This window comes from Paramisgurnus dabryanus, chromosome 2 (assembly GCF_030506205.2).
Source record: "Paramisgurnus dabryanus chromosome 2, PD_genome_1.1, whole genome shotgun sequence".
In the NCBI taxonomy this organism is placed as follows: Eukaryota; Metazoa; Chordata; class Actinopteri; order Cypriniformes; family Cobitidae; genus Paramisgurnus; species Paramisgurnus dabryanus.
In genome coordinates, this window is record NC_133338.1 from 27,380,129 (window position 1) to 27,405,460 (window position 25,332).

Consider the following 25,332-nt stretch of genomic DNA (forward strand, 5'->3'; position numbering starts at 1 on the left):
TGCCAGGTTACTTGTCGCGGCCGCTTCATATCGTCTAACCACGAGACGATTGATGGGACAATATAAGACTATCCAATCGTCGTATGAAGTTTTAACCGTGCTCCTAATTTAAAACATTTACAGCAGTAGCGATATTTGTCATTTCACTAAAGTTATAGTGAACTACAAACAATCTTCTAACCACCAAACTAACCACCGAATGCACTGTGCCATATTAGCAGCGGAAGTCGGTTGACAAAATGCGGAAGAGCGAAGAATTAAAAAGGGGCGTGGCGGAATAAGGTGAATTATCCCTAACTGTCATCACTGTAATCATCATTGCAACCAGAAGCATGCATGTCATTTTATGACAATCCTGTGTGTCTGTGTGTAACTTGATTGACACAACGAAATCAATTTGAGTGTATTTGTTTATTTACATGTTAGATGTATAATCATAAAAATATAAACATTTAATTTACTCTGCATGTAATCAATTGGCAAATCTAAGATTCAGCTTTGGCGAGTTTTTGTGTGAAAAATGAATCAAAGTTAGACATTGTTATTAACTGATAAACCAAGTGATCATAATTTCTAACCAGTACTATAGATAATATTTTGTACACCTAAAGTTTCTTACTAAGGACAACTGAAGTATACAAAGATGCATGAAGAAGGCTACAATGCAAAAAAAAGAATACAATACAATACAATACAATACAATACAGTAACATGAGAGCAGATGCGAGAGCTATTTTTTTACATAATGTACAACATATTCAGACTCACAAAAAAAGACTTTAACTGCTTTAACTTTCACTACATTCTTAGTAGTGCTCTAAAGTATCAAAAATAAGGCCAACATATTATTTTAAAAAACAGTTGATTACAACCTACAATATGTACCAAGCTCTTTTTAAACGCTTTATATTTTTGTTTTTAACCATTTTTCAGGCAGTATGTAACATATCTGGGCAACATAGTAACCCCAGGGCTATAGAAAAATGAAAGTGGCAGGACCATTTTCTTCCTTTTTTTCTATATACTTGAAGAATAGTTCGTATTCCTCTTGAGAAAGATTCTCTGAGGAAATTTCTCATCTCTCATGAGTTTTTATCTCAACAAGTCCAAGAGAGAGTCCTGAATCCACGCAGAGTATGCAGATAGCCAAGAAGGGACATTTGTTCCAGATTAGTCATTTAAAATTTGAGAGGACCATCAAATGTTTGTTTCTCAAAATTTAGGGCCGTAGAAAACGTAAAACTTTGGAGCGCAGGAATCTGATAAACGATTTGGGGAACATTTCTCTAGACTCCTGTGCGGTGTAGTTGAAGAAATTTTGTGGATGGGCAAGGACATCAAATAGAGCCTTCATAAGCTTCTTGTCCTGTGAAGATAAATTGACAAAAATTCAATGGATGTTAACCAAATTCCAATGAACCATCACATTGTTCATTCTTCCACATGGTGGCACTACAGTCCCATTTTAACTACTAGGACCTGCACACAACTAACTGCCCCTTTAATGGTTTAAAAACATTATAAAAGTTATACATATAGATGCTTTAAAACACGTACTAACTTTATACCTTAAGAATTTCTTGATGATTCTCCGAAGCATATAATCTTCCATCTCTAACAATGTCTTCAATGAGCTCCTGGTAGTCTTCTAAAAGAAACAAACATATAACACAGTTAACATAAAATGCCGATTATACATACAATCCATTGTAATGAAGCATTAACAGTTCAGCTCTTACCATCATAGGTAACATAAGGTACTTGGAAGCCTTTCCCACTGTTTCCTTCATTGGAGCGAAACTGAATCCATAGTTTCTTGGAACGGGAGGTGAAGGCAATAGGCCGTTCGTAAGTCTGGCATGTCTCGTAGGTCGTCACCGAATTGGGCAGAGCTGTGGGAACAGTAAAGTCTTTTCAGTTGCTTATTCGAGCACCAGGAGATAAAGGTTATTCCTAATGAGCCCATCATGTGACTCCTCCCCCATTTCCTCACACGTGTATTCACTATCACCCAACTGGTCATTCAGGAGTTAACAGATTCACACCAAAACCAAAACTCACAGCTCTTTCGCATGACCAAATAGTCTCCACACTCATCCTCAATGGGAAGGTAGATTTCAGGTACTACAACCAAGATTCTGCGCTTGGGAGGAGGGGTGATTGTCCAGGTGCACTCGACGTTGGCTGGGTAGTTGCCGGGATAGTTGGGAGATTCAATAAAGCCAGTGTATTCTCCAAGCTCTCCTCCACAGTGTCTGTCTGAATTTATAAAAAAATATAAACAAAAAGATTTTAGAGTAAATTATGTTGCATACTGACTCACAGAAGAAATATTTATGAGGTGTTGGCTACTCAAAGTCATAGATCAGTTTAATTTCCTTATTGTTTTATTTAGCAAAGTCAAGTTAAAATACTTAAACATTAACTTTTTCTCGTTCACAGAAATCTGATGTTTTGCTTACTTTTGCACTGCATTATGTTCGTTGATCCATCAAAATCAGTGGTAGTGCTTCCAGGGCAGGCAATGCAATAGTTTTGGCCAAACTCCATTTGATAGGTTCCAACAGGACAACGGATACAGCGATGGGTGCTAGTGTTGTAGTAATGACCTGGAGAGCACTGGACTGTAGGGAAAACATGCAAGTTATATTAAATAATGTCATATTTTTATATTATATAACTATTTTCTAATCAACTTATATGATCTCCATAGGTTTACTCCAGTTTTAATCAATAAAATCACGTTTTTCGTCTCATTATTAAGAAAAAAACATTCACAAAAACTATACATTAATTACAGTTACTTTAATTAAAAAATCTATAAATAATGCCCTGTATTAAATTGGCAGCTATATTTTTTTCTTAAGTTATATGTATGTAAAAAAAACTTTACTAATACTTTTTAAATATATTTCCTACAAATGATTTTTACTTTACACAATTTTGCTTCATGTAAGTATCTAGATTTGAGGATGTTTATATACAGTAAAAATGATATCAAATCATTATGTTACTTTAACTTAAAGGGACACTCCACCTTTTTTGGAAAATATGCTCATTTTCCAGCTCTCCTAGAGTTAAACATTTGATTTTTACCGTTTTGGAATCCATTCAGCTGAATGGACATACTGTGTCCGGGTCTGGCGGTACCACTTTTAGCATAGCTTAGCATAATCCATTGAATCTGATTAGACCACTTAGCATAGTGCTCAAAAATAACCGAAGAGTTTCGATATTTTTCCCATTTAAAACGTAACTCTTCTGTAGTTACATTGTGTCTAAGACGTCGCAAAAAGTTGCGATTTTCTTGGCTGATATGGCTGGGAACTATACTCTCATTCTGGCATAATAAATAAGGACTTTGCTGCCATAACATGTCTGCAGGAGGCACAATGATATTACACAGCGCCTGAAAAAGTCAAGTTTTAAATGGGAAAAATATCGAAACTCTTTGGTTATTTTTGAGCGTGATGCTAATGGTCTAATCAGATTTAAAGGATTATGCTAAGCTATGCTAAAAGTGGTACCGCCAGACCCAGAGGTCATCTGAATGGATTCCAAAACGGTAAAAATCAAATGTTTAACTCTAGGGGAGCTGGAAAATAAGCCTATTTTTTTCAACCTGTTTTTATAAGTTACGTCAACTGATGTCAACTAAGGCAAAACTTAAAGTAGTAGGTTGAATTAACTTGCAAAACCAAGTTGTTTTAACTTCATGCTGCATCTTTTTTTAACAATATACTTTTACTCTAGAAGTTTTTTCTCACCTTTAGTCTCACAGTCCTGGAACGACACAGCACCATCATATTTGGTCGTAAGGCTTCCTCCACATTGGAAACAGGAAGTGCGGCCAACTTCAGGCTGATAGGTACCTCGTGGGCAGGCCCGACAAGGCACAAAACCATCATGGGAGAACTGACCAGGACGGCACTGACCTAGGATAGAAAAAACTTTTAAAACAAAACCAGTAGACTTCTAACAGTACTTTATTCCCGTCCAAAGAAAGCCAACTGCAATGATGTCATGCAAGTTCATTATCTAATAAAGTACAGGCATTCCCTCAGCCCACAATCAATTGGCCTTCTGTTGTGTCTGTCAGCATAAAGCAAAAGACAGCATCTGTGTCTTGTGGCAAGGTGCCTTTGATAACAGTGTTTGCAGAGCGGCAACATGGTGGTGCCTTTTTTCTCTAAACACAAGACCAGGAATTCATTGTTGGTGTGAATGGATCAGGCATTGAGGATTTGAAGGACTGCATGAAATGACCACTCCCATCATACACAAAAACACTCTCACAATCACACAAACTCAAGTCAAGCCTAACAAGTGTCTGGGAGATTTTATCAATACAGGTATGCTTCCTGCCGACTTGATAAACAAAAAAACAGGATGTGATTCATACTATCTCTTGTCAAGACCTTTAAAGAACAGTTCACCAAAAAATAAAAATTATGTCAACAGTTACTTACCCTTACAGGTTTGCCTATCCAAACCTGTATGACCAACCATGCAACACAAAAGATTATTTTTTAAGAAATGTCCTGGCCACAACGTTTCACATAATTAAATAAAACCGTTTAACATATTATAAAAGAGCTCCTTTGAACTGCAATTCAATATAAAGCCACATGATACTTATTGTAAAGTGAAATTTTAGTTTAGTAAGGCTCTGTGATGAATTACAGTGCCATTGGACATGCATGCCTTATAGTGACAATTAAATGTTATTGGTTCTTGACCAAACATACTGTGTCTAAAAAGTGCTTCATTTCAATTTAAAAGTCACTTCAAAATGGCAAACTTGACCTTAACTTTATAATGTGAAAGAACAACATGGATATTCCTAAATAAAATCACCTTTTGTGCTGAAACACCAGGGTTTGGGATGAGATATGAGCGAGTAAAGGATTTTTTGCAATTTTGATTTGACCTTAGCTGAGAGTGTGTGATGGTGAAAGGTCTCTGTGTAGCCCAAAGGTCATGGGTTCGAACCCAGGAAACACAAAAACTAATAAAAATACCTTATAATGCACCGTAAGTCGCTTTGGATAAAAGCGTCTGGCAAATGCATTAATGTAACTGTAATGTAAATGTCTCAGATGTGTTTGTCTCTCTGTGAACTTCTTACCTCCACATTCGGAGACGTTTCGTGCTCCGGCGGTTCTCGGGATTCCCCTGCCTTCGGGTCCCGGACAAACATCGCACGACACCTGTCCCTCTTCATCTTGGTATGTCCCAGGGGGGCACAGAAAGCACCTCCCCTGTTCTCCGTCATAATACGTGCCAACGCTGCATTTCACTAGCACAGAGAAAAATAAGAATTGGGTCAGACAGAAACTCGCCTCGGTCCTGCATAAAGCTGCTAAAGGGGCGCTGAAAATCGACCTGATGCTGCTATGACAAAATTCAAACAAATACGAGAACTGGGGCTTTGCACAGCTGCCTGGTATCCCACATCAAACAGCCCGCACAAGCATACACAATCTCATTATAAGCACCCTCACCTCACTGAAGCAGATACTGAACACGCTCAAAGGGATATTTGCCTCTTACCTCACATAAACCTATGAAGTCTGATTAAAGGGAGTGGAACGCTTGGTCTTTTAATGTTTACTTTGTAAACCACTCTGATTTATAGTGATGATTTCAAAGGTGTTTTGCACTCACACACACACGCTTTTGTCTAAAAAAAGCTACTCGCCGAAACTGTTGGGTCCTTTAACCAAGCAAGCGTGGTAATTTAAAAACTTTACTTTCATCTCACTCGCTCTGTGCAAACATTCAAGCGCCGGGGTTCGGGTGAATTTAGGCAAAGCTCTTACTCCAGTTTATGGTAATAATGGCTAATTCCACAAAGGCTTAAACGGCATGACAATTATGTGCGCCTCAGCAAATTGCCTGATTTTCCAAGAGAAGAAGAAAATGTAATTCTCTCAAGAGCAGTTCATTTTTTCCCCTTCTTTTGTTAATCCAGAATGACCATGAGGAGCCACGGTCACATTGTCCCGGGCGGCTTTTCTTTGACAGAGCGAGAGAGCGAGAGAGAGGAGAGGAAAGAGTGAGAGATGGAGAGAGAGAAAAACCTTGAAGCCTTTCAAATGCAAAACGACGATTCTTTTGAAACCTCGAATTGATGGCCCCAAAGAGGTTTAAAGGACCTTTCACCTCTATTCAAGTCCCCCGGCTTTTGCCTATTTGATGACATAGGCAAACACTATGGTATCACAGTGGTAAGGAGCTGAACCCAATAAAAGGGGTCAGGATTGTGAATCCCCCCATTCACTGGGGTCCAATCGCTCCTTGCGCCTATCAGGCAGGGGCCCAAACAGCTGATGCTAATTGATTCCCATGGTGTCGCTGAAGTCAATTCTCTCGAGCCGCTCGCTGGCTGGGGTCACGGAGAGTGGTCCTGCCTAAGGAGGAATTTGGCACTTAAACTGCTTGCTTGAATAAACATCCCTCTAAAACATTCCCCTACAAAAACAAACAACCAAACAATAACTTAGCACGTTTATGGACAAGAGTGCAAACGGCACTCCCGAGGATAATAAACTCACGCAAAATCTGTGCGTCTTTCTGTTTATAAATGTGCTACACATTCAATTTTTGTCTAAATGTCAAATTTTTACAGTAAGTGTACCGTACATCCCATTAGCGTTAATTTGATAGAAATGTTTTGTGATATGGTTCTTGTGACCCATAGAAGGTAAAAAAGAAAGCCGTGTGTCCGCATGAAGCTGCGAAAAAGGTGTTGAAGTGGTTATTTTTCCCACTTACTCCAGCGGCTTGAACAAGCCCCACTGGGATTTACAATGGAGTAGGCAAACTGAAAAGGCTAAATCGCACTAAGTGAAGTGAGCCAGTGGGGGAGGCCAGACCGTGGAAAAATATATACTTCTTTTTGAGCCCGAGACGAGGCTCGGTTTTAGCTGGCACTCGGACACTGTGCGTCTGTGTACCTTAATTGTACGCCTGCTTTAGAAAGACTGTAGTTTGTCTTGTGAAAACGTACAATGCTACATTCAGTGTGGATTCAATTAATTACATATTGGCAAGGATATGGAACATATCTTGGCATTGCTTTAAACGCGTCTTTAAAGCTTGGGTCCGTAAAACAAGATAAAAAAAGCTCTACTACTTTAAGTTGTACTTGTGGGACGTGCGATTTGCAAAACAATAAGGAGGGAGCTGGTCAATGGTCACTAATTTTCTCACTTCCCTCCATTTTCAATCTCCAATGGAGAATTAACCTACTTTAGTTCAAACACTTTAAACCCAACAACGTTAAAAGATAGACAGAAAGAGAAAGTTAACCATTGCACTTATTTCCTCTTAAAGGGGACTTTTTTAAGATGTCAAGTAAGTCTTGAGTGTCCCCCTTCACTTATGTAAAGATTAGGTTTAAAATATCATATAGATAATTTATTATAGGATGTTAAAATTGTCACTTTGTAGGTGTGAGCAAAAATGTGCCGTTTTTGGGTGTGTCCTTTAAAATGCAGATGAGCTGATCTCTGCACTAAATGGCAGTGTCGTGGTTGGACAGTGCAGATTAAGGGGCTGTATTATCCCCTTATGACATCACAAGGGGAGCCCAATTTTAATGATCTATTTTTTCACATGCTTGCAGAGAATGATTTACCAGAACTAAGTTACTGGGTTGATCTTTTTCACATTTTATGGTTGATAGAAGCACGTTAGACCAAGCCTGGCTCCGCCCTCCTACGTGCTTCCGCTTAATTTTCATTTCGCTTCAGTACAACGTCTGGGACCGCTGTGTAGAGTTTCGTTTTCTCCGGCAAAAATCTGCAGGTCCAATCAGCGAACAGAGGGGGGTGGCTAAGAACGATGACGTTGAGGTCGTGCGCCAGACTGAGTTGTAGTTCAGTAATGGCTGCGGGAAAAGATGCGAGCAATGCTATTAGGTCCATTGTGGCAACGCTGCCAAATATCCAAAATTTACAGCCGGAGCAAGAGCAAGCTTTGCTAAGTTTTGTTGGGGGCCATGACGTTATGGCCCTCCTCCCCACGGGTTTGATTTTCCAGCTCGCTCCGTTAGTGGTGAGGGAGATGGCTAACGCTAGCGGTCCTAAGCCTGTAGTTGTTGTCGTCTCCCCTCTTGTTGCACTTATGGAGGACCAGGTGAAGGAGGCAGAGAAGTTGGGAGTTCGTACTGGGCAGCTCTGCGTGCACGTTAGCAATTGTTTATTGGAGATTCAGAGTGACTCTGGGCAGATCCAATAGTTTTAAACTTCAACAGAGGACCCTTCTTAACGGAAGTAACGCTTTGCAATAGAGCGTGGCCAGACTCTCTGTACAAATGAAATGAATGTACGAGAGTCTGGTTGGACCAGGCTACGTTAGACCCAATTATAGCACTTAAAAATTGAAAAAGTCTGATTTTTGTGATATGTCCCCTTTCACAAACCATGCTCAAATGTGCAAAGTTACACTCTCAGTTGCACCTATATTGTTCATATTAGTGCCTCAAAGTAGGGCTGCACAATATACCATGTCAGCATCGATATCACAATAGTCACATTGCAGAACATATAGAGCTTGTTTTTCAAAAGAAACACGATTTTGAACCCCATTTGCCAGTGGTACACTATGTAAGGAAGGCTTTACACAGCAGAAGAAAATCACAGGTGTCTGTGAGAAATCAGTGAGCAATACAAAAAAATGCTCCTAAACTAAGCTTTTATAAGTCATCTGGTGAAGTCATTCAGTATTTCTCATATCACAGTATACATTGCAGGAAAACGTAAAATTGCAATGTAAGTCTCTATATCCACTATTGTGCAGGCCTACCTCAAAGGTACATATCAGTACCAATGTACCTTAATGGTCCATATTAGGACCTTTTTAAAGGGTACTGCCCAGTGACAGCATGGGACCATTTTTCCAAATTTTCATTAACAGCAATTTTCATTCATTTCCTAATTATCAATAAGCTATGCTATTTATATTTCTTTAATTATTTCATAGATCTATACTTTCACTGAATGTAAACAACTGTCTTATTTTAGACACTTATTTTTCCTGAGATTTTACGGGTGAAAAGTGTAACACTTACAATATTGACACAAAACATAACAGATCATAAGTCTCCTCGGCAATAATACTTGTGTTGTGAATGCGTCTACAAATAAACCCTTGAGAGACCAGAGGAAAAGCTAAGAGCCTATTATCAAAAAGCTCTGCTTTGTCTCCAATACAGATGATACCGAGCCTTTAAAAGATAATGGACTTTCCCACCATAAAAGAGGACAAACAACCTTTGAGGCACTGTCACCCTAAAAAGACATCTTTGAAAGGTTTCTGGTGCCTTATGTTAAAGACAATGAAGGCAATGAGATAATGTTAAAGACAATGAGTGCCCCAGACAAAGACACTGAGTTGTTTATACTAGAGACTGAGATGTACATAGTATGTCTGTCACAAGCTACACAGCATAGATTGGAAAGGCTTAAAGAGCCAATTGCAGCCTAAAGTTTCACTTTTTTTAAGCTCTCTATCACCATCCATGATATACTGTTGAACACCTTATAGGTCAGTCATCTGGCGCGCATTGATGCCAAATCCACTTTAACAGTCTAAACACTGTTGAGTGTTGCAATACTGAGTTGAATAAAACAGATTCGTTCCAACTAGACGTAATCACTGAATTGGAGCCTAACCAACATAAATAAGAGCTAATGACATTTGGCAATGCAAATTATGTTATCCATATGGAACAGCAAGCATTTTCAACAGGTAAGCATCACTGTCCTTAAAATATTCAGTACATATTTAGGTCCACTCACCACATTTTTTGTCGAGCAGAACCTGTCCCGTGCCGCAGTACTCGGGTGGGTCAGCTGTTCGGACAAGTTTCTTGGACAGCTCGTACTCTGATCCAGCGAAGTGCAGGTGGAACTGCTCCCGGTTGATGGACTTGCGAAGTGTGCGGATAGTTTTCCTAAGCCGCTTTTCTGAGCGCCGTCGAACGCATGCCAGGTCGCACCCCTCTGCTGATAGAAACAATGGATAGCACATCTCATCAACTACAACATAACAGGCGCTCACAGTGATACTCGATTGCATGCACACATTTCAAATGTAGAACCCACATCCATACCGAACTTAAATCAGGAGATACTTTCACCCGTTTGCTTGTTTTATTAGTGGTAGCGAAAGCATGAAGAGAGTGAGATGCAAGCGAGCGGTTAGAGGCATACACATGCAACGCAGCGAAACCAACCTGTTACCTCCTCCAGGTTCACGTCCAACTCGAACTGGGCAGTAATGGACGAGCCTTCCTCCTCACCGGCCTTCCGTCCGTGGCGACTGCGGGGCTGTCTGCTTGAAGAGGCACAGTGCAGGCTAACAAAGCTGAACTGGACATTCTCTGTGGCTCTTTTATCTGAGTGAACAGATATTAAAAGAGATTTTAATGGATTTCGAAATGAATGACTTGGAGACTCTTTGGAGTTGGAGGGATTAAAAACAAAGAAAATGAAGAGGAAATTAAATGTCTTTAAAGTTTCTTTTCAAGAGTTAGACATTGAAGGATGTGGGATCCTTTTTAGCTTCCGAGACTGACCAAAGTTCAGTGTGATTGATGGTATGGGTAGGGCTCTGTTGACAGGCACGCCATGGTTAATTTGATTTGAACACTTTTTAACGCTGCTGGATAGTGTGTACTAGAAAGACATTTGAAAAACGTTGAAGGTTTGAACTTCCCCTCATTCACTACATTACACTGACCCCAATCACTATAATGTGACTCAATTTATCAAGTTCTGTTAAGGTTATAAAGTTATTTCAGAGTAGAAGTCTGTTACGTGGCCTTGACTTGACTCAACAAACTTTTATGTTTCTGGCCAGCCTTGTGTCAGTTTTTCGAATGTCTAAAGTTCACTTAATGTCACCATGAAACAGAAAAGCGATTGTCTTCTTTTCCCTATCATGACATATGTCCAAGTGAAACGGCTTCCGAAATGAGATAAAAATGTAGGATGAGACTTGAATTCATCCATCAAGAAGTGATTGGGTTGTTGGAAGTCAGGCCATGTTTCTAATTGCTAATCGGCCCTGCCCTTGCGCTATTCCTCATGATAGGAAGTGAAGTTGTTTCAAGAAGGGGATGAGGTTAAAGGTTTAATGGTGTTTCATGCATTCTGACTTATTAACACAGTTTAAGAGTTGGATTCCTCATGTTAAACATAGGCAAAGTGTCAAAAAAGCAGTTGGATGTATTACACTGTATTTCTGTTTCAAATGCACTTCGCCAGTTGGGAATTTTTTTTCGAATACGGGTCCAGCTGATGTATTGGGGGTAAGCCATACGTATCATTATTTTTATGTGCACTTCACTCTGAAAAGCACGCCCAAACGTCAATCAGCAGGAGAGCGAGAACCAAGGACACTAGAAGTCATCACCTCACGTGACAGCTTTGTTTTATATCAAGACTCAACAATGGGACGAAAGAAGAAGTGTGTTTTTAGGTGTTAGGAAAAGTAAGCCAGCATTATGGAAACAATGGATATAGTTTGTTTATCTGCGGTAGCAGCGGAGTTTTGTGTGTGTTTGTTTAATGCTGGATTTCATTGAAAAGTCTTAACCTGGGTCATAAGTGGCATGTGGTTAGTAAGACTTCTGTTTTATTTTGGAAATTGGCGCATAAGTGCATATTATATAAACTACACGAACATGTAGTGAATCATAATTTATTCAGTATTTCATACAGTGTTGCTTGGCTCGTGACTCGCTCCTCCCGCAGCTCATAACTCCTCCTTCCAAATGTTTTTGTATGTTATCGGAAAGAATCGCTAAAACTTTTCTGTTTTTTAGAAATCTGATAAAACTAAAGACTCTTTGGTCTTTATAGGTGCTCCAGATTAACATCAGATATGCAGAAACAGCGTGTGTTATGGGAGCTTTAATGTTTTTAATCAAAGATTATGAGGGCACATGAATTGAAAATGTAAGATTTTAATTTCAATTTTGTGGTGACTTTAAAGGGATAGTTCACCCCAAAATGATAATTTTTGTCATAAATCACTTACTTTTATTGTCTTCAGAATACATTTTTAGATATTTTTTTTATGAAAACCAACTTCAGTTAGTGTCACAATCCATTTGCCAGAAAAGAACGTGAGACAAAAAGGTCAGTAGTTCTATAATAATATTATGAAGCGACAATAACACTTTGTGCTCAAAAAAACAAAAACATTTTATTCAACAATTTGTTCTCCTGCTTGGTTGTTCAGTGGGCGTTCACGAGCACGGCGCATGGTGTTCACGACTACGGCGCATGGTGCCATTGTCACCTGCTGACATAGTTGCTAGCGTACAGACACAGAATACACTGTGAAACTAACTGAAGTCAATGGGACAGACAGAACAAAAGCCTCCTGGTTTTCATCAATAATATAAAAAATGTGTTCTGAAGACAATTGGAGGACTTGGTGTTTAGAACAACATAAAAGCAAGTGATTTATGACAAAATTATCATTTTGTGGTGAACTATACCTTTAAGGTTTGTAAAAATATGTCATTTAGGAGCTCAGATGCAAAACCCACTAAATACCACATCTGTCAAAAATTAAAGGACAAGTTCGGTATTTTACACTTAAAGCTCTGTTTTCAGATTGTTTATGATGAAATAGAACGATTTTGACTGAAATTTCGACATATTCGGCTGCCCCGATAATTTTCAGGTGTATCACCTCCCACCTATACATTGAGTGTATAGGTGCACTGGAACAATCCTTCCTAAAATGCATTAAACTTTCGTTTACAAAGACGTGAAACTCACCGAGTGGTCAGGGGTGTTCACTGATAAGCTTACACACAAATCGCTGCAAAAGATGCTTTCCAACAGGTGTTTTAGCATTCGTTGTAAACTTGTGGACCTATTTTTCCAAACGCCTCACACCCGTACATTCTTCCGTTGAGAGCTTGAATAATAAATACTCCAGCCCAGGTGGTGGCGATAATCCGCCTTTGCCAATTGCAAGAATAGAAACAAAGTTCCCGGCGCGGAGTAATACCGTACCTCACAGCACATCTAATACAAGTCAATGGAGTTGGATAAAACTACGATAAAACCTGTTGGAATGTGTCTTTTGCAGCAATTTTTGTGTGAGCATACCAGTCTTTGTAAACGAAAGTTTAATGCATTTATGGAAGGATTGTTCCCGTGCACCTATGCAGCCATTCTAGAGGTGGGAGGTGATACAAGAAATACCCGAAAATTCTCGGGCCAGCATCATATGTCGAAATTTCAGTCAAAACCGTTCTATTTCATCATAAACAATCTGAAAACAGGGCTTTAAGTGTAAAATACCGAACTTGTCCTTTAAATAATTATATTAAAGGGATAGTTCAGCCAAAAATGAAAATGCTCTCATAATTTACTCACCCTCATGTTGTTACAAACCTGTAAAAATGTCTTTGTTCTGATGAACACAAAGGAAGGAATTTCAAGGAATGTTTGTAACCAAACCGTTCGTGAGACACTGTGGAAGTAAATAGGGCTCACAAATGGTTTGGTTACAAACATTCCTTGAAATATCTTCCTCCGTATTCATCTAAACAAATTAATTTATATGGGTTTGTAACAACATCAAGGTAAGTAAATGATTTGAGAATCTTCATTTTTGGAAGAACTATCCCTTTAACCAAATACTTTCACTTCAAATCTCCTTAATCCCGATCTCAGGGCATTCAGAAATACCGCTTTGTTGACAAAATCCATTTTCATTTAAGAAAAAAAATGTCAATAGCACCTAGAAGGTTTTGCATCTGAGCTCTTCCATTGTTATTAAATTCTGTAATATATAAGATTAGGTAAAAATATATTATTCTTACAAATATGGAGTACCTGACAGGGCAGTTTTGAAGCTCTGTGCAAGATTTTCCTGACTGCGCTTCAGATTGCACTTCCCATGTCCAGATTTAAAGGTGGCAATGGCTTTGATTCCTGAACCTGCAAAAGAAAGATGGTTTACATTCAGCACATGTATACTTTTAAAGACAGATTTTGTGTTTCTACATCACTTAACAAAATTATTCTATGGAAATATTTAAAGGCAGGGTGCACGATTTGAAAAACGCTTAGGAAAAAGGAGTCGGGCCGAGTACCAAAACACACATGTAGCCAATCAGCAGTAAGGGGCGTGTCCACAAACTGACATCGTTGCCTGGGTTGCATATGTGTGGGGCGGGTCTATCAAAAGAAGGTCCAGATTCTAATGGGGTAGGGGCGTGTTTGTTTAGGTGATTTCAAATATCAACATTGGCTTTCAGAGATCGTGCACCCCGCCTTTAATAAAGGATATTCCAAATAAAAAACAATTAATTGGTGCTTTTTACAAAACATATCTTGAATGCTGATTGGTTAATAGCCAAACCTTTAGATAATTTTGATGACATTTACTAAAATATTCATCTGAGCAAAACACTAAGATCATCTTTATTTTGCATAGCAAAGGTCTTGTACTATTTACATTTATTTACAATTCACATACTGTCTAGAATTAGTATGTCCCAAAGTGTAGTTTGCTAAAACGCATATCCTTAAAGTACCTGCATGGCCTACTACTTCTCATGACACTTTAAAGTGCAGATCCATGCAGGTAGTGTGACTTTTTTTTACTTTATATCCTAAATATTTTAATTGTTTTTAGAAAATGATTACCACATCATGTGAATATAGTCATGCTTCCTTCATTTGTTTATTACTGTGTAGATGATACCTTTGGAACGGTGGGAATTAAAACTAGCATACGGTACATCAACATGCACTTACCTGGGCAGTATGACCCATTCTCCTTGTTTTGTCCTCCAGCAAGACATGGCAGGGGCATGCCACAGGTCACTGTGTACGAATCCTCAGCTCCTACAGGGTTGAGGTGTCAAAAAGGTTCCACATGAAGGCCAGAACATACAAAAACACAAATCCAAGAAAATATATGTTGTGAACTTACCACTGCTGATATGAACCTGAGACTGGCAGGTCAGGAAGCAGTGCTCACCTCCACCCTGCTTACTGCAGTTGAGAGTGGGCCTGGCGGGTGGTGGCACTACGGCCGAGTCCTCTGCTTCTGAATTTGGAAATCACAAACTTAAAAGTACAGTACACATGCTGACAGAGGTGGAAGGACTGATTTATAGAGAAATATCAACCATGCCAGATGTTAAAGTTATGAGTAAGGAAGAATATATAAATCAACACACGATATATAAAGTATATACAAAATAGAAACACCAACAACATACAAGTGGTAAAGGTTATACACCACTTGATGCCTGGTTGGTCCGGAGTAGCGTAGAAAGTAATAGAAAGACAAGGAAAATCAAAGTATCTCCTGTTTTGTTTTTTAACTCATAGGGATGAAGAACCAAGCTGACATCATCAGATAGTCAAGCCCAGCCTTCATATTCACTCCTGTTCATCTTACCAACACAGTCTTTCTTGTTCCAGTGCAGCTTGTACCCAGCATGACAGTGGCACTGAAAGCCTCCCATGGTGTTCTCGCAAGTATGCTCACAGCCTCCATTGTTCAAACTGCATTCGTTTACATCTGATATTGGAGGAAGCAACAAAACCAATTTCTATCAAGCAGCTTTTATTATCACTACACTTCTTCTAGGCGTTTGTATCCATACCTCCGCAATGGGCGAGGCCATAGAGAGTGAAGCCCTTGTTGCACACACACTGGAAGCTACCAGGTGAGTTTACACAAGTGTGGTCACACGTCCTCTCAAAAAAGCACTCGTCAATATCTGGAATCAAACCAAAATGAACTTTAGCGGAAGATTACACGCTCATTTATGTGGTCAAATATTCGATATGAAAGAAGTCTCTTTATTAATGGAGCGCATTACGTTTGAAGATCTGTGTCAAAAAGAGGGGGTTGTCTGTGTGCTCAAGCGAAATGTATTTTTAAAGCTGAGCATAATTCTTATCGTCTTTGTTAAGGATCTTCAAAGGAATCTTGCAAGTCGATACTGGCACTCTTGTGGAGACTCCCACTTTGTCTTATCTCTTATAGTCTAGCTACAAACACACAGGTACAAACAGCAACCCCCTCGCTGTATCTCTGTGTTGCGTGGGACCTGTAGCAGAAAAACAGATTGTCCTACCCTGGCACGAACGCTCGTCCGTCAGCAGCTTGAAGCCCTTTTGACAGCTACACTCAAAGCTGCCGATGGTGTTTCTGCAGTAGTGGTCACAGCCACCGTTGTGGACTTCACACTCATCAATGTCTAAGGGACAAAGAAGAACAAAATCATGCTGCACATATGTTACCCTACCAAGTCTTGCATTTTGTAATGTACTGTTTTTTACATAAAATCATGTTATGAACATTCTGTACAAATATAAACTTGACATCTTTAATATTGTAAGACCATGTTAAAGATTGAAATCATAGCCACACCAATTTTTCAGCAAAGTCCTCTAAGGGGCTGTTTACACCTGGTATTGAGATGCGTTTTCATCGATCGGATCACAAGTGGACGACGCTAAAGACATATGTAACCGGTGTTCAAAAAGTTTTAAGCTCGTCCACTTTCGACCAGATTGCTTTTGTGGTGTAGCATGTGGTCGAATGCGTTCCACATATTCTCCGCCTATTTATCGAATGTGATGTAGCAAGCACAATGTTTTACATCGTTTCTGATGTCTAGCGTGTACACACAGTGTACAGCGTGATCATAGGCTTTTATTAATAAAACTGAAGCGACTGCTCTCCGCGTCTGTCATTCATTTTTATTTTGCGAGCGTGTAAAAGTTTGCAATCAATTTCTCAAAAAAAGCTCTTACATATACACGTACATAACACTGTTGAGCATGTTTACTAACAACACAAACAGTGGACTCTGACCTAATATTAGTTTGCCTCAATTTAATCCTGTCATTTCTCCCGCTCATGTTTAAATGACAGCAGAGGGACTCGCCCACAGTCTCCACAGACAATCCCCTTAAAGTAATCAGGACAGAACCCGTCGAAAGTGTAAAAAGAGACGGATTTAAATACCAGATGTAAACATGAATGTGTCTCTCTCGTCCACTTGTGATCCGATCGACTAAAACGCATCTTAATATGACCCTTCAGGGTAACGTGGCTTACAGTTGCTGCTCACATCAAATGCAAGACACAGTTGGCCCTATTTTAACGATTTAAGCGCATGGTCTTAAGCGCACGGCGCACAGTCTTAAAGGGTTGTTCCTATTCTTATAATGAGTAATGGGTGTGTTTTGGGCGTAACGTGCAATAAACTAATAATGGTCTCATCTCCCATTCCCTTTAAAAGCCAGTTCAGCTCGCGCCATGCTGATTCCGTATTTAGATGGCAGAATTTGTAAACTGAAAAACTAAGCAGAGGAAGACGACTACCAGTTTAAGATTAATGTTAAAAAATTGCGTTGTTTTTATTTGTATTGAAATGGTTATTTGGTTTTCTTTAAAAGTCATTTTCTTTCAGTCGTGAAGTAAAACGAGCAGGCTTTTAATTACTGTAAATGTATGGATAGCCTACACGATCAGTGCAATCTCAAAATTATTTACAAATTTGCAAGAAAAGGTACTCTAAAAATACTTTATTTGTAACAAACAAGAGATAAAGAATTTACAAACGTTCGGGGCGCCGAAACATTTCAGCACTCGGACAGCGCCATGAGTGTTTCGAAAAGCATTACTATATTACTATATATACTATTTCTCATCTCAGCATCCACAGGTACAAAGTCATCATATACAATAAAGCCGTGAGGTAGCATTTAAAAAAAAAGCTTTATTTGCATTTGTTTAAAGCAAAACATTAAATTACCAGGCTACAGGTGAGGCATCGTGATCGGTCATTATTTATGTCCAAGAGCCTCAATAATAATCTTTTACATTTTAATCCTTTATTTTTAAAAACGTTTGTGTGCTGCGGCGCATTCATGTGTGTGATAAGCAAACGTGCATTGTTATCTATAGGCGCATATTACTAACACGCTCTTTAAATAACAAAAACAATATTGAGGCATTGACTTTAGACTAGTTGGTCAATGGCGTAGTAGTCTATTTTATTTTACTTGACTGTATTTTGTATTACAGTGATTTCTTGATGCAAGAAAGATTTTAGGGTGAAATTGTACCTTTTCGCATTAGATGCACTCTAAAGTGTAACGGAAACTGTGTGTAATGGAAATTTACTGTGAAAAATGTTGATTCTTACCTTTGCACGACTTGCCATCAGGCTGAAGAGTGAATCCTACAGGACAGCTGCAGCGAACACCTGTAGATGTGTCCTTACAGGTGCTGTCACAGCCTCCGTTATTCACCGCACACGTCTCTGAACAGACACATGAAGCACACAGATGCATCAAGTTATAGAGAGAATATATATATATAGTCTGTATATTATGTACAAATTCCACACAAGTCCAAAGACAGAGAGGCCATATGCAGTGCGTAATGTAAATATAAGCTGACACAGACAAACACAACACTCAGAACAACTTCTGCATGACAGAAACACATGTGAAATCTCCCACTTCATCACCAGAGCATATTTTACATATGACAAATCAAGGGGTGGTGAATTGTGGGTTCTCAGTTATTTCACAGTTTACCTAAAAAGGCTGTGGAATGCCCAGCCAGGCCAAGTTTTAGTACTCTAAATATACGCGCTATAGGCTTAAACAGCGTTTCTTGGTTTTCCTTACAAGCGCTGACTTATCTAACTCTATTTCACAACTGAATACCTATTGATTTGATGCTTTTGTGCATACTTGGATTATGTATGAATTGTTTGTGGTAGAGTTTTACCCATAAGCAGTCGACGCTTGACTCGTTTGTCGACCTCGGCCAGGGCTGTGGCATTGTGGTCAGGGGTGGTGGGTGCTGTTTCGTCCCTTTCTGAAAGAGACAGAAAACAGCATGTGAAAAACATCCACCTTCATCATACATATTCTAAGAAATATGCTTTATGTTGTATATTACGTTGAAATCTATTTTAACAAGTCACAAGCTATTATTTTAAGCTACTTATAATAAATTATATTAAAATTCAGGTAGGAAAGTGTGTAATTTTGTTGTAACCATGTATGGTTATGAGATATCAGGTATCCTTCAAATAAATTATATATATATAGCTGACCCTGCCTGTGAAAACCCAGCTAAAGTGATTTATTGTTTTCTACAAAAAAAAATCATGTAAAGTGCATTTTGTTAAAATGTAACCTTGATATCTTTAATATTGACTAAGGCCAAAATCAATGTCACATTTATCATACTTTGATGCTCCTAATCTCATAATTACTTTACGAGCATGGATTTCACAGAAAGGGTCACATATATTTAATGCACTGAAAATGATCTCAGTAGAGCAGTTTTTTAAAGGTTCGACAATATTATATTTTTTTATATTTCTCTTTGAAAGACCAATGTCGCACACCTGTGAGTTCCGGTTAGGTGCGTAGGATAAAGAGACAATAGTAGTCCAGCAAACATGTATACAAAAGAGATATCCCGCACACTAATAACTTGCAAAATATCGTATAAATATTTTGCAAGTTATTAGTGTGCGGGATATCTCTTTTGTATACATTTATATTTCTCTTTAAAAACTTCAAAATCCACCAATCTACACGTACATGTTTAGTTACAGTATTGCCAAATATGCTTTGTATTGCCTTGGAGCCATAGGGCACTTATGAAAGACACGCAACAGCCATAAAATACCACATTTCCCTTCCCAGCACTGATTTTTCCTTTCGCATTTAAAACACTGAATAAGATGAGGGACTGTTTATCACATAGTGCTGCAGTGTTTTACCCGATGGCATCACACACTCATCTACTCTGATCTAATCACATTGATAAGTTCACCTTTTCATAAACCAAAAATCACCTATCCCATGCAGAGAGACCTCCCTGACTTCCCAGCTCTTGGTAACTACTGTGATGATGTAGTACTTATTATAATACACACAGATCTTTACATTCTAAACTTTCAAGAAAAGCTGAAGTAAAATGATAATAGGCAATGCACACAGAATAGAGAGAAAGTGATAAATGCAGACCTCACACAAACAGCCTGCAGGCTCCAGCTGTTCTTTCTCATTATCTGATAAACTGTGTGTGTGTGTATATGCGCGTGTTTGTGTCTGAGTGAGAGATCTCTATCATCGCCTTTGCACATTTGCGAATAAAATATACTGTAGATGAGCTTCAAGTAGCCCCTATTACTTGCCAGGATATTGCAACTTCAAACATTAGCCGCAGAATTGCAACCAGGTGCAAAAACGTACAAAACAACAAGACAGAAACACGTAAAGTAGCCTTACCTACACAGGTTCTGCCATCAGCGTGCAGCGCGTACCTGCCGTGACACCTGCAGATGGGCCCGAGCTCTGTGTCCTCACAGATGTGCTGGCAGCCCCCGTTGCCATGGTTACAGGTCACTATACAACAGAACATAAACAGCATTACATCAAAAACTCCAGCGAGGCGTCCTGTAGCATTTTCCTAACCTTAACGGTGGGTCAGAAATGTGATTCAGACGTACGGATGCAGCCGCGCTGGTTTTTGGCCAGTTCAAAGCCTGGCCGGCACTCGCAGGCTACGCCACCTCTGGGTGTTTCTTTACAGATATGAGCACAGCCATGTTCTTTATTCATGCAGCTCAGGCCTTCTGTGAGGAAGAGATATAGTCAGACAATCCAGAGAACATAAGCGGATGTGATTACGCAGCCCATTCTCATGAATTAAGTATAAATATAGCACACCTTTTGAAAAGTCATGCAATACATACTCCAAAGTCCAATTTTGCGGGCATAGGATACGCCAGTCATTCCCGTTCACTTCTTTCAGGTCATGTTTATGTATTGGTTTCTCTCTTTTTTAACCATTGTTGCTTGGGGTTGGGGTTAGAACAACTTTCTGTTATATAAAATGACATCCTTACCCCAACTCCAAGAAACCATGGTTAAAAATAGACAAAAAAAGATAAACCTATACATTAAATGAAAAGCAAGATGTGTGGTATTAAGTAAACAGGAAGGACTCGCGTATCATATGCGTGCTAAATTGGCCATTGGCGTATTTATTGCATGATTTTTCAAATGTTTTTTTTTTTCAAAAATTCATGAGAATGGGTTGCAGCACGAAATTACATTTTCTTCCTTTAACACTATTTAAAGCCCCCCTAACCTAACAGAAAATGAGTCACCAGTGTGTGTGCAGAAACATCCTGTTATTATACAAATCCATCTCTTCTTCTTTGTGTAATCTCCTTTAAACCGCAACAGTCACACAAAACAGGCTGTTGGGGATCCCCTATCAGTGTGATGTCACATTGATTACGCCCCCACAATAACCGCTCACAGACTCCGCCTTATAAGCGCGTAGTTCAACCTTATGCCAGAGACACGTTTTGATGAAGTCCAAAGCACATGTGTAAGCGCTCTACCCATTCTTTGCAAACAGGGAGGGGAACAGAAGATTTATTTTCATTTAAAGAAACACAGCGCGTTTTTCATTGCACGTATAATGAAAGATCTGTGGTGTATTTTGACAGAGACTATTTTTATATTGCTGAAAACACCTAGGTTAGCGGCCCTTTAAATGTCTTGATAATAATAATTATAATAATTTGTTAGATTTATATAGCGCTTTTCTGCAGACCTCAAAGCGCTTTTACATATGAAAGGGGGAATCTCCTCAACCACCACCGATATTTAATATATTAAGCGTTTTATTGACAGTATAATGCAGGATGCCAAATATCTTCTCAATACAGCAATACTTGCATCTGTATATTATTTGGTGTGAACTACAGGCAGTACCTTACTGTTTATGTTAAATAATGTCAAATTCGGATGCTATGAGACAAGAAATCAAGAGTCAAGACTAACCGAAACTGTAGGCAGCATGTTAAATCAAGAAACATACACATTTTTCTGTGACATGTTGTGATCATGAACCTAAATCATAAAGGCTGCAGGTAATGCTTGTTGGTTAAAGAATATCAATTGAATTTAATACAAAAACAGCTCTGCATTTTTTTCTGTGGTACTTCCTAAATACACTTAATAACTAAATCATTAAACTAACTGTTTAATCGACTAATCATTCAATCAATATTTATTTATAAAGCTCCTTTAAAAGGTTCATTAAAGTACTGCAAAACAAAATGCTAGGTCCAACCACGGCAAAGGCACAATCCACTTTATTCTTAAGTTTAGATCTAGGGTTGCAAAGCAATCGAGATTGACCAGATCTAAGAGATGTTGATGGAGTGTACGGGCACAGCCCGTCAGATAAGTACTTTGGTGCTTGGTTTTGGAGAGGTTTGAAAACAAACAATAATAGTTAAAAATCTACATTTAACAGGAAGCCGATGAAATCAAAGCTGGTGTAAAGAGAGGAAGAAAACAAACAAACCCCTACAAACCTAAGTTGGAATCCCCAAACGCCTGTTGTTACAATTCCTTTCAAATTCAATGCCATTTAATGCCACGCAGCCTGACCTGACATCAATAGCGTGTCTCTGGGTCAGTGTAGAGGGCTGGTTTCCTGCCATTCACCCTGCGGCTCAGTGGATGTGCTGATAGGATTTAGCAAGTTTACTCAGAGAAACCAAATGGGGTGGAAAGCTTTGCAAACCTTAGCTCAATTTACCGAGGGGAAAACAATACTCGCGGCTGAGAAGCTACAGACACATAAAAAGGTTTTTTATTCTCATCTATGACACAGACCACAAAGCCCTGAGTGTTGCAGTTATTAACTTGTTTTGTTCCTCTGAACATGGGGCTCTCTTTCCCACAGCATGGGCCCTTTGGAACTGAACTGCTAAAGATAAAACCCAGTAGAGGGAAACCCAACTTAAAGGCTGCCATTCTCCATTGTGCTGTCAATCACCATCTCATGTGAGAACATTTATAAATTAGGTTGCCTGACACTTCTGCAAGTACACACTCCAGGTTTTAAGAGAGATTTTCATTTGCATGCACATATGCTAATTTATGAACTGTATTTAGAAACCGGACACATACACTGGGATGTCTTGTGGTAAACATGGTAGATTAAGCCATAGGTATGATAAAGACAGGTAGCTGCTCACCCACAGAGCGATGGATGCATGTGTGCTGATTGTCACTCAGGAAAAAGCCCTCCTTGCAGCGGCACTCATAGCTTCCCATGGTGTTGACACATATATGCTGACAGCCACCATTGTTGAGAACACATTCATCTACATCTAAAGACAAAGAATGTCAATGCAGCGACCGTGACATTACGTTTTAAAGTACTTGTAGCATGCACTGTACTAGAGTTGGAAATAACTTCTCTCGTGTGATCATTAACTTTTACCCCTCACACATGCAAAACTCAATGATTTCCTCGTGAGTTTCTTACCAAGACAGTTGTGTCCATCATGTGCCAAATGAAAGCCATCGAGGCAAGTGCAGCGATAATTTCCAGGTATGTTGTTACATTCGTGTACACAGCCACCATTGTATTCCAAATCACATTCATCAATGTCTAGAGAAGGGAAAAGAAATCAAGGCTGATGAATGTTTATAACTTCTGCATTATATGTTTACAGCGTCGCCCTTCCAGAATTAAACAAAAAAAATGAACATAAGAGAAAAGTTCTTTCAGATTTAGTCTACATTAGTGTTTGTAAAGTTTGTGCAAGGAAGCTGATACCTTCACAATGTTTTCCGTCCCCTTTAAAGCCTGTTTTGCATGTGCACTTGTATGAAGTTGCTGTGTTTTGACAAATAGCGTCAATGTGACAGGCATCGCTTCCCTCTGCGCACTGATCTGAATCTGAAGAAGCAGGAAAATAAAAAGCAGCAGAAAAATAAATATTATCATTTAACATTGGTGCTTAAATTACTAATGAAGTACAAGATGTGTAATTGTTAGTAAATACATTTAGTATCTAATTGTTATGAAAACCGTAACTGATAATAGTAAGATGTAATTTGGGAACGTATAGACTACAGTTCAAAATATGTGCTAAATCAACATCAGAGAAGATGAAATACATGACACAATTTAAGTTATGGTATACAAGCACATATACAGTGTTTTTATTCCATGCCTGGTTTAGCAGCTGTGAAGAAAATGTAAAGAAATGAAGTATCAAATGAAATGTAAACAAGCCGCAAAGACCTGCGATTTGAAATTGCGTGCGGCTGTAACAAAGTGGAGACTCTTACCAGTATTGTGTGGAAGTGCGGCACTTTGGCGAGTATTTAACAAGAGCAAAAACAAACAGAGAAGTCGTGCAGTCCAAACAGCTCCCATGGTGATCAGTCCAGAGTTTAGTGTCGAGCTTGAAAACACGCGTTTACTCCAACACGAGTGACCCACTCATTTTCATCCGCAGTTTGTCAGTCGATTTAACAGCGCTTCTGAGCGAGCGCTTCAACACAAGATGTGTGAAAGAGAGGGAGCGCGCGCACGCGCGCCCGTGTGTGTGAAAAGAGTCTTTTCTGTCTCTCTCCATGATTTGGTGTGTGTGTTTCGGGGGATGGGGGTGTGGGCGCGGGCGCATTCACACCCACTCCTTTTATTGATCTCCAAGAGCCCATGTACTTCGGACACAAACGATTTTAATGTCGAAAAAATGAAACTACAAAAAAAGTGGCATGTATTAGTCAATACAACAATCCCTTATAATGAAACCCATTGTGGTAGCATTTAAAACTGCGTGAACCTGTTTCATATTTAAAAAAAAAAATGTGTTTAGTTCATAAAAATTGCAAAGGTTTTGCGTAGTCGTGTGGGTTTTTAATCGTCCATAATATAAATAATGTTTAAAACAGGAGCCGACTCGGGGATTTCAGGTGGCCTCTTTTCGTCAACCTTTAATTAAACCCAATTAAACCGCGACCTCTGCAGGCGGTTAATTGCAACAACATGGGGCTATAGCGCCAGACTGCAACTATAAATACTTGGATAGTAAATCAATGTCTATCTCTTTGAATATCACATTTTTAAATTTAGTGTCTTTATGCAAAACAAAGATAGTCGTTTATTAAATAATAGGTTGATTATAGCCAAGTTATGTACATAAGTGTGGAAATATTTTTAATTACCTCATGTTTTGTGGCATTTAAATGTACTTAAAGCTTAAAGATTTGAATCAGTACAGCAAATAAAAACAGCTAAGTAACTCTGCATGCATACAAAATAATTTTTTTTTGTGCATAATATATGTCTGTGTACTGTGTGTAATTACTATGTATATTTAACCACACACACACACACACACACGCACACGCGCACGCGCGCGCGCGCACACACACACACACACACATTCTGGTTTCCATGTTT

The 25,332-nt window shown here is 39.0% G+C and overlaps 1 protein-coding gene across 4 annotated transcripts; it reads right to left on the bottom strand.

Moving 5' to 3' along the window:
* Positions 1-402: 402 nt before the first annotated feature.
* Positions 403-25,252, bottom strand: scube2 (signal peptide, CUB domain, EGF-like 2). 4 transcript variants are annotated; one of them, XM_065267653.2, is made up of 23 exons: positions 24,213-25,252; positions 23,695-23,817; positions 23,401-23,526; positions 23,108-23,242; positions 20,552-20,674; positions 20,331-20,447; positions 18,811-18,900; positions 18,218-18,334; positions 16,136-16,258; positions 15,659-15,775; positions 15,451-15,573; positions 14,977-15,093; positions 14,799-14,888; positions 13,872-13,976; positions 10,244-10,405; positions 9,807-10,013; positions 5,129-5,299; positions 3,768-3,935; positions 2,463-2,624; positions 2,062-2,259; positions 1,740-1,892; positions 1,569-1,648; positions 403-1,366 (listed from the first exon to the last, which is right to left on the bottom strand). In XM_065267653.2, exons 1-23 carry the CDS (start codon positions 24,298-24,300, stop codon positions 1,220-1,222), a joined length of 3,042 nt encoding a protein of 1,013 aa, XP_065123725.1. In that variant the 5' UTR covers positions 24,301-25,252; the 3' UTR covers positions 403-1,219. The 4 variants fall into 4 exon arrangements, with proteins under 4 accessions (XP_065123725.1, XP_065123726.1, XP_065123724.1 ...); XM_065267654.2 differs by having other exon boundaries at positions 9,807-10,010; positions 20,552-20,677; XM_065267652.2 differs by having other exon boundaries at positions 20,552-20,677; positions 24,213-25,251.
* Positions 25,253-25,332: the final 80 nt, after the last annotated feature.

What these genes read in the sequence shown, in the direction of transcription:
- scube2 (XM_065267652.2), bottom strand. Translation starts at nt 24,300, where the DNA reads ATGGGAGCTGTTTGGACTGCACGACTTCTCTGTTTGTTTTTGCTCTTG. An exon ending in AAACCAGCGCGGCTGCATCC is followed by an intron (nt 20,448 to 20,551) that starts GTACGTCTGAAT and finishes TCTGTTGTATAG; the next exon opens with TGACCTGTAACCATGGCAAC. An exon ending in CAAGCGTCGACTGCTTATGG is followed by an intron (nt 18,335 to 18,810) that starts GTAAAACTCTAC and finishes GTGTCTGTTCAG; the next exon opens with AGACGTGTGCGGTGAATAAC.